Source organism: Schistocerca piceifrons, chromosome 9, assembly GCF_021461385.2.
Source record: "Schistocerca piceifrons isolate TAMUIC-IGC-003096 chromosome 9, iqSchPice1.1, whole genome shotgun sequence".
In the NCBI taxonomy this organism is placed as follows: Eukaryota; Metazoa; Arthropoda; class Insecta; order Orthoptera; family Acrididae; genus Schistocerca; species Schistocerca piceifrons.
Genome location: NC_060146.1, coordinates 130,201,424 through 130,219,806, shown reverse-complemented (window position 1 = coordinate 130,219,806; position 18,383 = coordinate 130,201,424). Strand labels below are relative to the sequence as shown.

At 39.5% G+C, this 18,383-nt stretch overlaps 1 protein-coding gene across 6 annotated transcripts in view; it reads left to right on the top strand.

Moving 5' to 3' along the window:
* Positions 1 to 18,383, top strand: part of LOC124717211 (pyruvate carboxylase, mitochondrial) — a 371,895-nt gene that overhangs the window by 340,662 nt on the left and 12,850 nt on the right. For all 6 annotated transcript variants that reach the window (XM_047243993.1, XM_047243997.1, XM_047243992.1 and 3 more), the window contains 6 exons: positions 3,591 to 3,831; positions 6,096 to 6,345; positions 9,640 to 9,884; positions 13,147 to 13,326; positions 15,220 to 15,465; positions 17,552 to 17,695. In XM_047243993.1, coding sequence (XP_047099949.1) covers positions 3,591 to 3,831; positions 6,096 to 6,345; positions 9,640 to 9,884; positions 13,147 to 13,326; positions 15,220 to 15,465; positions 17,552 to 17,695 — 1,306 coding nt within the window. The remainder of the gene's footprint in view (positions 1 to 3,590; positions 3,832 to 6,095; positions 6,346 to 9,639; positions 9,885 to 13,146; positions 13,327 to 15,219; positions 15,466 to 17,551; positions 17,696 to 18,383) is intronic.

Genomic DNA, 18,383 nt, shown 5'->3' with positions numbered 1-18,383 from the left:
AGAGAACTGAAGCATTTGAGATGAGGTGCTGCACAGGAATGTTAAAAATCGGGTGGATTGAACAAGGAATCGCAAGATTCTCTGTGGAATCTGTGAAGAAAGGAGCATATGGAAAACACTGCCAAGATGAGGGTATGGTATGACGTCTCTTAAGGTATAACCTCCAAGGTACTTCAAGGTACTAGAGGAAACTGTAGGGATAGACAGAGATTAGAATACATCCAGCAAATAATTGAGGATGTGGGGTACAAGTGCTACTCTGAAGTGAAGCGGTTAACACAGGAGAAAAATTCATCACAGGAAACATGAAACTAGTCAGAAGACTGATAACGCAAAGAGACAGAGGGATTTTGGGGGGGGGGGGGGGGAAGGTGGCTTTGTCCAAAAGGTTAAATATTTTAGCAGTCTTTTTCATTTTACCATTCAGCATCTAACGCCTCCTCTATGTGTTGAGTTGCAATGTATCCTTTCCTTCCCACAATGTTGTTATTCTTTTCTGTCTAGCTGTATAACAACTGAGTCAACAAGTGGATTAACTGATCGAGAAGTTGAGTTCAGTGTGTTACCCCCTTCGACGCATCTCTCATTGTGTTTATATATTGCCAAAAGTGTTGGCTTATTTGGGATATTTTCAATCTCTTCTTGTCATATGGAATTATCTTGTGGGGTACTACACCTAAAATAAATAGTGTGCATTTGGCAGAAAACTGTATGTCTTGCAGAAGCCTTTGTAAGGATCTTCTAGTTCTTAAATTTAATTCCCAATCATTTACTCGGTAATTTGTTTTGTTGCCGATAGTAAAAATCAGTTTCAACTGAACTCAGGTGTAAACACTCACAATATGAAACGCAAAATAATTTTCATGTAAACTTAGCCTCCTGCTCTAAGATTCAAGTTATGTACTCTGGTGGTAAGGTTTCAACAAAACCCTTAAGCAAGAAGTGGGAAATTGTGACCATTTCAAAACAAAATTAAGTATTGGAAAGTTCTGTTAGCTACATAGTAAGTAGCTGTGTTTGCTGTAAACTGTATGACAAGTAGTAATGTACTGTAAACAGACTTCTAAAAGGTGCATATTTTCTTTAAAAAATGGTGTTGTGATCAAGTAAATATTAAACTGCCAGTACTAGATAAAGAGCAGCTGTTTAGTGTAACTAAGGAGAAAGTAACTCTTTCCAAAAAGTGGCAGTGCTCTTTCTAATGTACTTGGTTAAATTTAGCTCTGAATAGATTAAGCAGTTTTGCTCTATTGTTAATAGAGTATTCAGTATTTGTCTTTTGTAAATGAATGCTTCACCTTGCTCCACATTCCTGAAGGTTTCCCCTTTTGGTGACATATATGGAACACAGTGAATGAGGCACGGATCATTACAACCATACCCAGCAATCACCATATGAAGAATAAAGTTACATAGCACATGGAGTAGATCAAGGTGTTTAGTGCAATATTTAATCCTCAAGGTGAGAGACTATTTGCAGTTCTGTAATTCTAATACCTTGTGCAATATGTTTCAAAAGTGTACATAAAAATTCGATGGTCATATCTTGGGTTCTGTTGGCCACAGAGTTAAGAGGTCAAATGTTTTGGATAGCTCTGGCTAGCAAACATTTGTATATCTTTAGGAAGAATGGGCATACTCTAGCTATCCCACAGCACAGGCTCAAAATTGAAACATCAGATGCTTCTTGCAGCCCAGGCAAACTGAGCAAATTAGTTGGTTCTTTAGCATTAGTTGATGTCTAGGGTGAGCCTTACACAGCTTTCAAAAGACTGTGTCTTCATGGGTGGTTGCTGAGAAAACACTGAAAACCATAATTTTTGGGTACCAAAAGCACCAGTTGTGGGGATGGCCACTTCTATAATTTCTGTTTGTGGCAAGCTTTTGCAATATGTTATTAAGACGATGTTACAAGGGAACTTTGAAACATATTTCAGTGTCATTATCTATTACTGAGATCCAGACATTTATAGTTACCATGCTTATTTCTGTAAAACATGCACGTAAAATTGAGCGTGAAAGTGTAAATGTAGTTTTAACTGATGTAGTGAACACATAGTAAGAGTTCTGGGATAACCGAAAGGGTTCTGCGGTCACCAAACTATGTTTTAGTCACTATTTTTTCACCAATAAAACTTTGATGATGTATCGTCTATTTATAATGGGCACTTCACAACTATTGGACTGTCTTGATGTGGAAGTTAATCAATGGTGTCACCTGATGATGTGAGCACCTTACAAAAAATTGTTTTTGTACAAAATGCTTTATATTTGCAAATAAAACACCACATTTTCCCCCCTATACTGTAGGTGTAGCCTATAAATGTTGTGCATTTCTACATAAAGTATTCTAAAGTGAACTTGCATGGTATGGGAGATGATTTTGAGTTAATCTTATATTATGCATACTTTTTTTCTTAAATGGTTCAAAGTATATAAATAGCTGCCAAAACTATACTGACTTACGGAACTCATTTTATATAACCAGCACACCCTTATGTAACAGGGAAAATAAGGAACCAGCTGGAAAAAAATGCTACTGTCTGAGCCCAATAAAGGCGAGTGTGTTCTGGAATGAGGTGCCTCAATCCTCATTCCATCTCTGTCACTCAGAGAGGAGATTGACAGTGGCAGTAAAAGAGAGGTAGAAATGGGTGGAAGTAGAAGCAGTGGGAACATAAGAGAGGAGATGAGTGGAGACCATACATGTGCTTGGATGTGTCTGATGCTTTTGACATAAAAAAATTTGCCACTTTCCCCCATCATATTGAAGTTTACTGGTTTAGGGGTCAAAACCATTTACAGGGACACGTGTGGAGAAGTAGTAGTATTGGTTGAAGAGAAAGACAGCAGACTGTGAGAGATAAAGGAAGAGACAATGGAAGTAGGAGAGAAAAAGAATGGGACAAACAAAACAGCAGTAGGATAGAGAGACAGTGAAAGGGCCAGGTGGAGGAGACGGTGGTAAGGAAGAGCGAGAGAAAAGGATGAAAACAGTGACAGTGGAAGAGACAGATAAGAGAAATTGCCATTAGGAGAAAATGAGACAGTTGGAGAGAGACATACAGACAGTGGCATTGGGAGGGAGAATGTTGAGAATGAATGCTTCACTGCAAAGAGGGACTTGGTAAAAGGATTTAGAATGTTGTGTGTTAAGAGTGTGAACTTGTTCGCATGTCAAAAGTTTTGTGAGAAAGGCGGAATGAGGATTGAGGCAGCTGGTTTCCCTCTTTTCAGTCGGTCTTTTACAGAGGAGTGTAGTTGCCTTTTTGTGTACTGACAGGAGCCTTTCAGCTGGTTGACATATACTTAATCTGTACCGTTATGTCATATGTAAAAGGTGGGCTGCCATAAGTTTCTGACCCCCTTCTCAGCAGTATAAATTGTTATGACATAGACATTGTTTTGCTCAGGTTACTGAGTAACAAATGAAATAAATTTTTCGTGTGTGAACTGTAGTCTACTTAGCGGCATAACAACAGTGTACTTAGCAGCATAACAACAGTGTACTTAGCGGCATAACAACAGTGTATCACCTGTTATAATGGTTTGGTGTAGATATGGTGCATTACTTTTTGTGTCCTTTGCAGGTTCTGTGAGCTTTCTGTCCAGAATGGCATGGATATTTTCCGTGTGTTTGATTCCCTCAATTACCTCCCAAATCTGATATTGGGAATGGATGCAGTGGGGAAGGCCGGTGGTGTCATAGAAGCTGCGATTAGCTACACAGGTGACGTCTCAGACCCGAACCGCACGAAGTACAACCTGGATTACTACCTCAAACTGTCAGACGAACTTGTCAAAGCGGGGACACACATACTGTCAATAAAGGTAGGTGTAGCAGTTTTTCTTCTCAGCTCTTCAGTCTCCTCATTTGATACATAGTAGAATAGTGAGATTTAGAGGTACGATGAGCGCTTTGTATCATAAATTCAGTTGTCAACACACTATGCTTTGGAAATTAATTAACCTTTGCTCTGAATTTGAAACATTTCTTTTGTCTGCCCTAGGAGCTTTTGTGGCGAATTCGTGAATTCGTAGCAACGTGTTGTGTGCCAGACAAGTTACGGAGTGTACTGCTCCGCAAACTTGCTCAGAAGCACTTACTAGCTGGCCCTACTTCATCTTTAGTGCTACTATATTATTAAATAAGTTACATAAGGGTCATCAGCCTTGCTCAGACCCATGAAACATTCTTAAAATTCGTATTGTTCTAAAGTATAGTTAAAGTCCTGTATGTGTATAGCTACTTTCTGAAAGATTCGGAAATCTGACTACTGGACTGGCGTATTATACTGCTAACAGGCCTACAGAGCCTTAATCTGGCTTCTGGACTTCCTCTGACAAGCTCCATAAAAAATAACAAGATAACAGTTCAAAGTCATCACAGTAAAGATGCTCAGCAACACTGCACTAAAGTTTCTGTAGGAACAAATGGAATAAATTGGTTTTAGTTTAAGCTTGCTGGGCTCATTTTGTTCGCTGACAACTTCCATCTTGACTCCATGACCTAGTTTGAGATGTGTGCGTACTTAGCACATGCACATTTGTGAAATTTCAACGCACACCTAGAAAACTAGAACTAACTCTAGCAGAATTCGGGACCTACAGGTTGATATTGGCAGCGCACTTGACTGATTACTGAGCATTACTCTCCTTCTATTTAAAATACCGTCTTCACCTTGCAGTGCATGTGGTCACTTCCTACAAACCCAGAGAGAGCTATTGGCCAACTTTTCAGTCGTATGAGCTCTGAGCAGCTCCAGAGAATTCTGTTTTTAGCCTTTTCAGCCAGTCAACTTCAGCAACAGAATTCAGCACTTCTGTTGAACTTTTTCTGTCTCCGCTAGCACACTCTTCAGCAAAGAGCTGCTTCCTTCTGGGGCTTTTCAAAGCTTACTTGAAACAGTTCCCGGAAAACGCCAAATCACTGGTTCTTGAACTGAACATAGTAGATAGGCTTATGAAAAGACTGGCCTGATATCTCCAGGCTGGACAAAAGCCTCTTTCCCATAGATACCAGAAACTGGCTCTGGTGTACACTGGTGTGGCCAGGAAGTGGAATGTTACAAATTATCTGAAATTAGTCGCAGATTGTTTCACAGATAGTTTGGCTTCTTTCTTGGTGGTGGTGGTGGTGGTGGTGGTGGTGAGAAAAGAAAATAAGACAATGACTTTCTCACCCATACCACATACCACCCAAGCCGCACGCACCCTGTCACAGTGAGTGAGTGAGTGAGTGAGTGAGTGAGAGAGAGAGAGAGAGAGAGAGAGAGAGAGAGAGAGAGAGAGAGAGAGAGAGAGAGAGAGAGAGAGAGAGAGAAATTTTCCAAATTGTATAATTAACAAGTTATTCTAGTAAAAGTAGACATTTTTGATATTTTGGAATAATCAGAAAAATCTGGGCTAGGAAAATACGGCACTGAATTTTGATAATAATCACTGCGTAAGATTGGAACTTCCTAGTTTGCAAAAATTTTGAATACAAATAAATTTTGAAACACATAGGCTTTTAGAAAAACTAACATGTTTATTGGAAAAGGGAGAATGAGGGCTTAAGTGGCTATTTCACTTTAGAAACAAACAGCAATTTGCTTACTGGAAACTTCAACTTCACATGATTTAAAATATGAATTGTAAATCATGAGTATTCTGTTAAATAAAAGATTTGCATAATAACTGAATGTACTGCTATATTCAGTGGTCTGGAAACTATCCTGTGAACAATAACTGTAATAAAATAAAGCAGAAATCATAAGTTATTTTGTATAATTGTCATACATGCACTATTAACAAAATTAGAACAAGTAAACAGTACAAAATAATATTGTCAGGAGTGGTATAACAAGTAGGGTAGTCCTACCTTGCTGTGTTAAAAGTAGAAGAACCTGTTGAAATTTTCGTGTATTTCATAAGCTACTCTCTTAGCCATCGGTATGTTTGCTCTCTTTGGCTTGCAGTTTCACTCCATTTAATATATAGTGTGGGTACGAGAATATTTAATATATAGTGTGGGTACGAGAATCTCTATTCATTGTGACATCAGTCCAATAAGTACTGTCAGTGGCTGTAAAAGTACATTTGTATGGTTACAGGACATGGCAGGACTTCTCAAACCCTCTGCAGCCAAGCTCCTAGTAACTGCATTACGTGATCGACACCCCGATGTGCCGATCCACATCCACACGCACGACACTGCCGGAGCGGGAGTGGCTTCAATGCTGGAGTGTGCAAAAGCGGGTGCAGATGTAGTAGATGTTGCCGTGGACTCCATGTCCGGAATGACGTCACAGCCGAGCATGGGTGCCATAGTAGCTGCACTACAAGGCAGTGACCTGGACACGGGTAAGTGTTATCAGTGTACAATCTGAAAATACATTATACGGGTGTTTGCTCATTAAATAAGTAACATACAGGTTGGCAGTATTGAGGACTGGACAGTGCAGCAGTAGTGAACATGTGGGTTGCTATTGAAAGTGTGAAGAGAGTGTTTTGATTCCTGTATAGCATACTCTGCTGTTAAGTATAAGTAAAGTGAGCTACAAATGGTGTTAACAGATATCATGTTGTGTGACAGTTAAACATAGAAGTTTGCACATTCCATGTCAGAAGTGTCACATGAAAGGAATGTTGTGCTTTAAGTGAAGGATGTGGGCTGTTAAATGAATTGTACTGCAATTGTACATCACCAGGGTGGTCAGACTGTGTTTTCACTCTGTCTATTAAAAATATCAGAGCCAGTGTCAATATTCTTATTGTATTGGTTATATTGAAAACAAGACATTTATGTTTTTTAGCCATTTATACTAGATCGGCATCTGTATGAATTGACAGCGATCAGTTCATTAATGTGCACATTTGTGTTCTACCATTTCCCAAAACCTGTGACAGTCAGATATTTAAGTCTTTAAATTGTATTCTGGTATATGATCCCTTCCCTCCCTTATTCTAATCACATCTGATTTTATTCTCATGAGGTCCTGTGGGAATAAAAAAATGTCGTGTGCCTAGGGCCTCCCATCGGGTAGACTGTTCGCCTGGAGCAAGTCTTTCGATTTGACGCCACTTCGGCGATTTGCACATCGATGGGGATGAAATGATGATGATTAGGACAACACAACACCCAGTCCCTAAGCGGAAAAAATCTCTGACCCAGCCAGGAATCAAACCCGATCCCTTAGGATTGACATTGTCACGCTGACCACTCAGCTTACTGGGGGCGGACCCTGTGGGAATGATATAACAGGACATAACACTTGGAATATGTTCTGAAGAGCCACGGATATCCCACAAAGGACATCTAAAGTGGCTAAGTGAGCAAACCGGAAAGTCTCGTGGACATTTTGGCTGGTAAACAGTGTGGTGGTGTGGCCAGCCACACTGCACTTGTCAGACAGGCGGTGTCAATGGGTGACGCTGGTGGCGGGTGGCTTTTGCAGCAGGGAGGTGACGCTGATGGTGCGTAACAGGCTCACGTGTTCCGTGGACCTCAGCAATGACATGGACGCATCACACAGTTTCTTCGTGTCTCGGTAGCCGGCTGAGAGTTAGCAGGCAGCGATGGAGAAACTGGGCTGGCTGTGAACGCAAATGGGGCCGCCACGTGTGGAACATGAGCACGCGCTGTGAGGCACAGTTCGGTGTACTCGGCGTGCCTGTGTTGGTGTGACAGGCAGGCAGTAGATTGTGTCCTGGGCGCTGGAATGAACAAAAATAGTGTCTGGAACGGCATCGTAGAAGATGCACTGCAGCATCCAGGCTTCTCTCGCAGTGGAATAGCAGTGGCGAATACTGACCAACCACACATCACCAAACCCTATGAGCCAAGTGGTGAAAACAAATCCCACTCCTGATGCCAAAATACATGTGCAGGAAGAGGGAAGGAGGTTGTTGCATCTGACTTACAGTGACAATGTACAAGAGGTTGAGCAGTCAGGACTTATGAGAAGGCATTCAGGGCAGATGTTAAATGACAAAACAGGAAGTTTGGTCAAAGAAAGAGAATACATATTTTGGTGTAAGGAATATGAAGGGAACACCTAGGGAGAAAGTTACCCGGTGTAGGCCAGTCTAGAAGGTTGAACAATTAAATAAAGTTGGTAACAGGAGGGGAGGGGTATCATGTTGCATTGGTGCTGGTGATGGGATGCAGAACCAGAGGCTACGCCTTCCCAAAAAGTTAAGATCTGGATTACAAGAGAGAGAAGCAACTGTGTTCTGCTCTGCTGAGCCCTCCAGCATCCACACACATGATCTGTAACACACACACACACACACACACACACACACACACACACACACACACACACACACTATTGGCTAAAACTGGTGGGGTGGATTCGCAAGCAATTTCAGCAAAGGGCTGAGGGTCTCTCATGTCAGGTGCTTTAATTGGGCAGAACTGTCTTGATTCTGAAAGGCAGGCAACTTGTCACGTAGGCACAGCCAAAGTTGCTCTGAAAGAAAACTTGCAAAGATTTCACTGGAGCCTTTGAAGTAATTTTTTAAAACCAATTTCCTAAATACCTGTTGACTGGGTGATCTTGTGGCTGGAGAGTACAACAGTGGGAACAAGTGTTGTTCAATGATGAGTTGAAATTTAGTCTGTGATCACCTGATGGTACAGAGACGGTCTGGAGAAGGCCTTTTTAGGATGGTTCTGTGATGGCGTGGGCAGGAATCAGTATGACTGCAAAGATGGATTTGGTCTCTGTGAAGCATGGGTGACTACCAGCACACATTAGTATGAGGAGGGAATCCTTTGAAGCAGGTTGTGGCCCTCACTCCATTTGTTGGTGATAGTCTTACACTAACACATGACAATGCACTAATGGCCACCCACATGTTGCAAGAATTGTTAAAGGGTTCTTGGATGAAGCGGAGATTTGCACTACGGCTTGGCCTGCTCAGAGCCCTAATTTGAATCCTGTTGAGCATGTATGGGACCAGATGGTGAGAAAGAACCTTCAGCACTATTCAGAGATGCTACAGGTCCTGCAGGAGATCCTTCCAAAAAAATGGCAGACGATTCCTCAAGAGGACATTGCAGCATCAATCAGGAGCATTCCTGAAAAGTTAGATGCCAAAATTGGTGCAAGAGGAGGTGATACATGCTTTTGAAGATGTTGAGAGCTGTGTGGAGTGAAGTGTGTAGTGCAGAAAAGCAAAACAGATGTGAAAAATGCTGAATGGCAATAACACACCACCTCCAATAAGGCCATGCGTTTGCAAAGCATGGCATTATTCAAATCAACTGTCAAGTTGAAGAAAGCTTTGGACGTACAGGTACCAAAATGTTTAAAAAACACTAATTTCAGTGGTGGATGTAGCTTTGGATAATTTAGGTATAAAAAAAGTTTGAGACATGCTACAAGAGACATCCCATTCTGCCTCTCTCTTCCCTTTTCATTCCAAGCATGCTGAAACACCCAACTACATCCACCTAGGAAACAATGAACATAACAAGCATATGATGCTGAAAAGAATAACGGTTTTGCATTGGCTGACACAGACCTCTTGACTCACTGAAATGTCAATTGCTACCTTATTTTAATGAATGTGATAGTAATTAATTAATATTGTAATATTGTGTTATTTTGTTTCCTTAATTAATTGTCATTTTTCCCCTCTTCTATGCAGGTCTTGATTTGAGTAATGTGAGCGAGTACTCTGCTTACTGGGAGCAGACACGTACACTCTACGGACCGTTCGAGTGTGCGACAACCATGAAATCAGGGAATGCAGATGTGTATTTGAATGAGATCCCTGGTGGACAGTACACGAATTTGCAGTTCCAGGCCTACTCTCTTGGCCTTGGAGATTTCTTTGAAGATGTCAAGAAGGCCTACAGGGAAGCCAATATGCTTTTAGGAGATATTATTAAGGTGAGAGTGGAGAACAATCTCAGTGACTTCATTCTATTCAATCTTAGTTGTCCCTCTTCTTCTACCTGCATATATTTAGTTGTCCCTCTTCTTCTACCTGCATATATTTAGTTGTCCCTCTTCTTCTACCTGCATATATTTAGTTGTTAACTAGATCTAAGTTTAGATTGAAGGTATATCACGATAATACGAGGGTTGGAACTTAAATAGTGGTAACTATTTATTCACAACCGATACAAGAGTTATATGCTTGCACCTGTTACTGCCCTTCAAAGTAGTCACCAGCATTGTGCAGAACCGGTTGCCAGCGATGTGGAAGGTGTAGTATACCGTTAACAGAGCTTGTTCTGTTGATGGTGCGAATGGAGCGGTCTAAAGTTGTGGTGATTCTTGTGTACAACTGTGATGGTATTATCCTAATGCACTACGTTCCTCCACTGCAGACCTTCAATGTACAGTATTACTGTTCGTTTTTGGACCACCACCTGCGACCAGCTTTGTGAAAGAAGCGGTGACTCTCTCTGGGCAACTCACCCATCATTTTGCACGACAATGCGCGGGCACGTACAGCGCAAACTGTGGCGGCTCTGTTCGATCGATGGGACTGGGAAGTACTGTACGATCCACTATACTCCCCGGGCTTGAGTCCTTGTGACTTTGATTTGATTCCGAAGATGAAGGAACCACTTCCTGGCATTTGTTTCAGAACTGTTCCAGAGATTCGACAGGCAGTAGGCAGCTCCATTCGCACCATCAACAGAACAAGCTCTGCTAATGGTATACTACACCTTACAAATAGCTGGCAACAGGTTCTACACAACACTGGTGATTACTTTGAATGACAGTAACAGGTGCAAACATGTAACTCTTTTGTATCAGTTGTGAATAAATAGTTGCCACTATTTTAGTTCCAACCCTTGTATTAAAGTGATGTAGTGGTGTCACAATGTCATTATGGGAAGTTATAGTCTAGTGAGGAATGAAAACCATGGGAGTTGCATGCTGTTTCAGCCCTTAATGTTGATATTGATCTCTTAACCTCTTAGTCTGTTGTTTTTTAGCTTACTATGGCATAGTGGCCAAGTTTCAAATTTTAAAATTAAAATAGTGAAGAGGCAGTGATATCTCCAAGATGTGAACAACCTGCTTCTCGAAAGGATTGTGGTGTTTTGATATAACCCTTTAAGTAGTTGTAATCAATTTGTGTAGTCCAAAGATCAGAGGAGACCTTGAGGGGAGTAAGAGGGACACCACTGAACATTTTAATTTCCACTGTCTATACTTTTACAAGTAAATTCATAAAACTTTGTCAGCATGACCACGAAAGATTCAGGACCCACACTCATAGCAGTGGAAGTTCAAAAACATAACAAAATAAATTTTTTTGCATGTGAAATTTCATCATTTTTTCTCTTACTATTGGCTGCATTTGCTGCTATTGGTACACTTTTCTTCATAAGTAAGAGAGATTCTTCGATGAATTTTACGCAGCATACAAACCATACTTACAGGTGTATGAAACTCTAGAATTTTCCAAATCTATTAAAATCTGAGTTTTTTTCTAAACATGAAGTTTAAAATGTAAAAGCTCATTCATTTTTTCATGAATTAAATAAACTCTAGAGTTTCATACACCTGTAAGTATGGTTTGTATGCTGTGCAAAATTCATTGAAGAATCTGCCTTACTTATAATTAAAAAAAAAAGTGTACCTATAGCAACAAATGCAGCCAATAGTAAGTAAAACAGATGAAATTTCATATGCAAAAAAAATTATATTGTTACATTTTTGAACTTCCACTGCTATGAGTGTGATTCCTGAATCCTACCTGGTCATGCTGACAAAGTTTTATGACTATATTTGTAAAAGTATAGACAGTAGAAATTACAGTGTCCTGTGGTGGCTCTCCTGCACAAAGTTGGCCTATTTGATGTTCTACTCCCCTTAAGTAGTCATTGAGTGTACATAATAGTTTACGTAACTTTCTGTGGGTCATAGAAAACTGAACTAATCAAAGCTTTGAGACTACATTAAAAAGGTCATCCAAGACTGGTGGCAGGTAAGTGAAACAACGATAAACTCAAAACTTTCTAGGGCAGTTGCTGTTGTATTATAGACACTAGACAGACAAAGTAACCCATAGAGTGAGTTAACCATGGACTAAAACTATATGAAAAAGCTCCACATTATATTGGCATGAAATTTATAAACAAAACCTGGAAGGAAAAGTGTGACCCAAATCTCAAAAACATCGAAGACCTGGAAACGTATGAAAAGTAAATCATCCTATAGTGCAAAAGATTTCTTTTATAATAACCATGTAAAATAGTTTGTCTAAGAGACTAACACCGTATGTAGTGTCTCGTAGATTTGTTTAAAATGAGAACTGTGTAAAATAGTATCTGTCTGAAGAAAGAACAACGTATGTTACACTAGCAACCTTAAATCAACATTATTAGCCTGTCCCAAATCACCTATGTCACCAACTTTGAATCTATGAGGCATGGTATGTGATAATGAAAAGTCTGAACTGATTAGATTTACAATAAATTTTGATAAATATTTGGAGTCTGTAAATCCAAATGTGTGCAAATATCGGAAGGACTTGCATACAGATATTACATATACATGCTGTCCCAGGAGGAATGGTCAGTATTCAGGTATATGAAGGGCATGATCATTTGGAGCAAAAAAGTCTAATAAACATTGGCTCTAGAATGCAAAACTAGAGAGCTATGAGCTCTTGTTCATCTTCACTACTGTGAAACATGTCTCAGTTGAACAAGTGCTCATAAATCTTAAGGTATGTGTTTTAAAGCCTATGTTTGATAGGCTTTTTGGCTTCGAGTGATCATTCCTGCCATGTCCTTGAATATTTATCATTTGACCTGGAACCCCCTGTATTCATTACTTTTGATCATAACTACCATGGCAGTTGAAAGATGTGGTGTTAGTAGCACAGTGTACCAGGTTTACCCCATCACTTTTGGAAAAAATGGGCCACCCATTCTTGAACCATCCCCCTCTTACATTGTTGTACAGATGACACATTCCGTCCCAGTCTAGTTATCCTAGTATTAAGATGGAAACATTGAACTACATTAACTACTAAAATTTGACTTACATTGTTTCTAAAGTAAAGGAAGTCCATTCCTTGTGTCAAAGTACAAAAAACTAATTTGTTAACCAACTTGTGAAGTTATTAGAGACTTGTGCTTTCATATGAAACTAAAGAATGGGTAACATAATTTTAATTTCACAGGTTACACCGTCATCGAAAGTGGTTGGTGACTTGGCGCAGTTCATGGTACAGAATAAACTGACAGCGAAACAGGTGGAGGAGAAGGCTGAGGAGCTGAGTTTCCCCAAATCTGTTGTGGAGTTCTTGCAGGGCTCTATTGGAGAGCCCCATGGGGGATTCCCTGAACCTTTCAGGTCAAAGGTGAACTACTCATTCCTTTTTGTACATTTGGACAGTAAAGTATTTTAGTTGTCACTCCTGCAAGTACACCATAAAAACTTCAGTGAAGTTTTATAAATATGAACTATCAAATAGATCCTTATTTAAAGATTTTAATTGCTAAAAGTATGCAGTTTTAATATTCAAGCAATGGAAAATCCAGGATGGAATAATGATAGTATTATAAAAAAGATAGGGGCGCGCGCGCGCGCGCGCGCGCACACACACACACACACACACACACACACACACACACACACACACACACACACACACACACACACACACAAAATATCTTTTGCAAAAGCAGAATATATGAAAAAATAAAAAATGCTCTAAATTTCATTAGTACAGGTTATGGAAAAATTAAGGGTCAGTAAGTTTAAAAATCTTGGAAGTAAAGCAGAAGGACGAGGCTAATAAACACATGCAAGGAATATGGAAATGGTCTTTCAGTTGACTAAAGATGAGTTCAGTAAGAGATCTATCACTTCTCAAGTAATATTACGCCACTATGTCACAGTAATAAAACCGTAATGTTTCTATGCAACCAAATGCCTGCACATTCACCAAGATGGGAGAAATAGAAGACATGGAAATCATAAGAAAAATATTGGAGCAAGTAAAATACCACAGCAGTACAGGAACAGGTGTAATTGTAGAAGAAAATTGAACTACTAGATGTAATGATGAGGAAATATACAATTATGTTTTTGACCATGTGGTCCAGATGAATGAAAACCAGATATGAAAGAGAAGTTTTGAACATGTCGACCACAAAAAATCTCCCTGGTGCAAGTGCCTCCAAGAAATCAGAAGTAATCTGAAAGTGATGAAGATTGAAAAACACACAATTCTGAATAAAGAAAAGATTCAAAAGAAGGGTTTTTATTCTTGTCTACTGAGAAAACCAAAAAATAAATTGGGAGCAAAGTGGTCAGCAGTTTAGAAACAGTAGCATTGTGATCGAATGGAAAAATTATTGGAAAATTGGAAATTAAATCAGAAGTAATTACTTATGTGCTCCATAGGAGGCCCAAACGACTAGATGATGATTATTATTATTATTATTATTATTATTATTATTATTATTAGTTAAAATCAGAACTAAACTTTCAACACCACTACCCTCTTGTGTGTAAAGTGTTTAGTGCAGTATTTTAATTGAGCAACTGTTTATTTGCAAAATGTTACATACAATCTGGCAACATTTCTTTTAATCATAACATGCAAACTTCTAACTTGCTCTTCACTTACAAGAAAGATACCATAAGAAAAAGAAATAAATCACGTCAAAAATGTGCAGAAGTGAACAAATTAGTAATGATGTGAACAAGGAGGTGACAAAGTGGTAAAAAACAAAGCCAGTAAGTTTTGTTACATGAAAGAGAAAAGAATCACTTACAAAAAAAGGGAAACTTTGAGAGTACAGTCCATAGCTTTTTAGTGGTGCATTAGGGAAGGCATTATAAGGAAGAAGATTTGACTTAAGTTCTTATTTGTAATAACTGCACATTGTAGAAGATGGATGGCAGTTCTATCCAAGCCCAAAGCCAATTGAAGAAGTGTTAAAAGGTTTGCATGCTCTTTGAACACAGCCTAAATTGGCTGTGGGCTGGAGCAGGATTACTACCTGTTTTCCACAAATGAAGTAGTGCTCAGTTATTACAAATGAGATCTCAGGTCCAGACTGTGGAGATAGGGGTTCAACCACTAAACTTGTCAGCCATCTTTTGAGCCATCAACTTTGAGTAGCATGCAGGTATCAAGTTTTTGACAGCAGGGATCCACAAAGACAAAGCTAATAGTGGGCTCTGTGAAAGGTTTCCTATTACAGCTCTTGTAGGATGATAATGACTATTTTTTTCCCAACAGGTTCTGAAGGGAATGCCACGAGTCGAGGGGCGTCCAGGAGCAAGCCTTCCACCGATGGATCTTGACTCTCTCAAATTGAAACTGAAGGAGAAGTTCCCAGATATCAATGACAATGATGTCATGAGTGCTGCCTTGTATCCTCAGGTCACTGAAGATTACCTCAAGTTCCGGAAACAGTTTGGTCCAGTTGACAAACTGGATACTCGAATTTTCCTCACTGGTCCAAAAGTTGGTGAAGAGTTTGAGGTAAGTGTCCAATTTTCAGAGAGCTAACTTAGTGTATCTTACAAGGTGAATAGTTTCGGATTACGAAATAGCTCAAATTGTACGTATATTGTAGGAAAGTTCTTGTAGAGTGTCAATATTTTTGGATTATGCCCTTGAGGATGTGAAGAAATATGTATAGCATGTCTTGGCCCCGAGTCCAGATCATGAAGATTTCATCAATGAGCCTGAACCAGGCTAGGAGTTGGGAGTTTGGGGAGGCTAGGATGGTTTCCTCTAAAAGGCCCATAAACAAATTGGCATAGGTGGGTGCCATGCAGATACCCATGGCTGTGCTGCTGATTTGTTTGTAAGCCTTCCTTTCAAAGGAAAGGTAGTTGTGGGCCAGGATGTATTTAATAATGTGTATAAGGAAGGAGTTAGTTGGTTTGGAGTCTGAAGGACATTAGGAGATGTCTTTTCTCCCATCTTTTTCACCTGGTCCTCCTCTACGTTCCTGGATGTTGACCTCCACTCTAGATTGCTTCATCCGCACCTCTATCCACATTAAACCCACTAATCACCAACAGTGCTTGAATTTCTACAACTGCCATCTCTTCCACGGCAAAAAATCCCTCTTATAAAGCCTAGCCATCCGTGGATGACATGTCTGCAGTAACGAGAACTACTACGCTCTGTATGCTGAAGGCCTCACAAAGGCCTTCACAGGCAGGCTTGAACTTGGCACATCTTGGCTGTAATTTTTACTGGTCTGCGTAATGAGCACCGATCCTAAGGCCTACTGAATGCTGGCTAAGTTCTGAAAATGCATCCCGGCGAGAGTATAACGAGAGTGGCTCGTGCCACTCACCTCCTACCCACCACACAAATATCTTCCGTGGACCAAATCGAAACCAATAGTGGGTTAGATCCGGCCCGTGGGCTGCCGATTGGCCACCCTCGATATAGAAGATGATCACCGACAGTGAACCAGACATCAGATTGCTGCAGGTAGTGCAGCACTCGTGTGTGGTCTGAAGAAGAGGTTGCTCTGTGTGTAGACGAACTTTCCCAATTCAAAATTTGATTACGTAAAGCTATTTCTCACATTTTGACATAGTTATATTACACACTGCCGCATTACACGCTGCAGTTTGGAGCCATCTAGAGACAGAAGACTGCAAATATGTAGACACGAAGAATGAAGATGTAGAATGCTAATAACATCTGTTTTATTTTAAAAGCTGGCAGTTTTCACATAAAAAATTTGGTGGCATTACTTTCAACAAGCCCTCACATGCATAGCTCATGAGAGTTAGGATTCTGTTTTGTCCTATTTAATTATTATTAAAATTATAATAAAATTAGTTGTGCACTTGTTTCTTCATTTTTAGACGAAGAGAGTGCAGAAAATTTCATACCTCTAATTTTTATGAAAGAATTTCTTACTTTAATGTAATCAAATACTGTACCCTCACGAATAGAATATACACAGCTTCATATTTTATAACTATTTTTATTCAGTTTTAGCTATTAAAGCTGGAAAACTGAACACGCTCAACATTATTGAAGCCCGCTATGATTTGGGCATGTAGTGATAGTTCAGGATCACTAGTCACAGTTCCTCCTGTAAAATAACAGGTAGCTGCATATGAAGCAGTGAAAAAAGAACTTCGAGTCAGTGGGGATACACTACTGGATACACAGTATGTGTATCCAGAGAACTTCCTTTGTCTGCCTGAAATTACTAATCAGCTGTAAAATAGGTGAAGTCATTTCAGCGAAGGTCAGAGGAATCAAGACTCTTGTAGGTGTGCTGTAAATATGTGCACAGCTGTCCAGTACTGTCATTGAGATGATTATGATGATGATGATGATGATGATGATGATACCAATACTGTGCAGTATCTGCTATGTGGTATTAGAAATTTTGGTTTGCCAGTTGTCCATGTTTCTCACAACAGGTCCATAAAAAAAACTGACATTATTTTTCAGTGGTTTGACTGGAACTGTTTAAGATGTGTGTAAACTATTATTTCAGTTGGCAGAGTTTTCATGCTTTGATAATGACCTCTGAATTTGTAAATCATAAATATAATGCAATTTAACTCATCTATTTTTGGCACAGGTCACGATAGAAAGAGGAAAAACATTAGGTATTAAGACTTTGGCGATGGCTGAGGACTTGACACCAGCAGGTGAAAGGGAAGTTTTCTTTGAGATGAACGGTCAGCTGCGGTCAGTATTCATAAAGGACAAAGAAGCTGTAAAGGTATGGAACAGTATTATTCTCTTGGTTCATTGTAAATTAAACATTAGTAAATTACAGAGTACATGTTCAAAATTTGGTGAAGATACACAAGAAGTTTGAGAGAATTTTGGTGGTGGTATTTTGTTACTATTAAAATACAATTACTGAACAGTAATAGTATTTTAATATTAACATGGGTTTATTAAAAGCACACAGCTCAGAATTTTGCTGTTTCCTTGGTGTGCTTGTTTTTCATAAGATATAATGGGATTCTTCTGAAATTGCCATGATTTTTTCAGTAGAATATTTGAGCTAAAGTACCTGAACCTTTCTTAGTAATTTCTTGTAAACCTCTCCCAAATTCTTTACATTTCAGTTGATATAATGGTAATAATAGTATGAACTGTGCTTTGAGTAGATAGCTGTATGTTTAATCAGTAAGACTAGTGAGAAATTACTTCCCCCCTGAAATGGTAAACTCGCCCTTCATGAAATCTTCTACTCAGCAGAACAGTTCTGCAAGAGAGGATTGCATAATTTACTTTTCTATATGAAGATGGTATCTGCACACATTTGGGACATGTCCGAAAGAACACATATCATCAGTGACCATTCAGCTCTCTTAGACTGAAATGATGATTAAATCAAGACTCTAAGCTGTCGACAGACGTTGATATATATCAATGGGAACAGTTGAAAATGTGTGCCC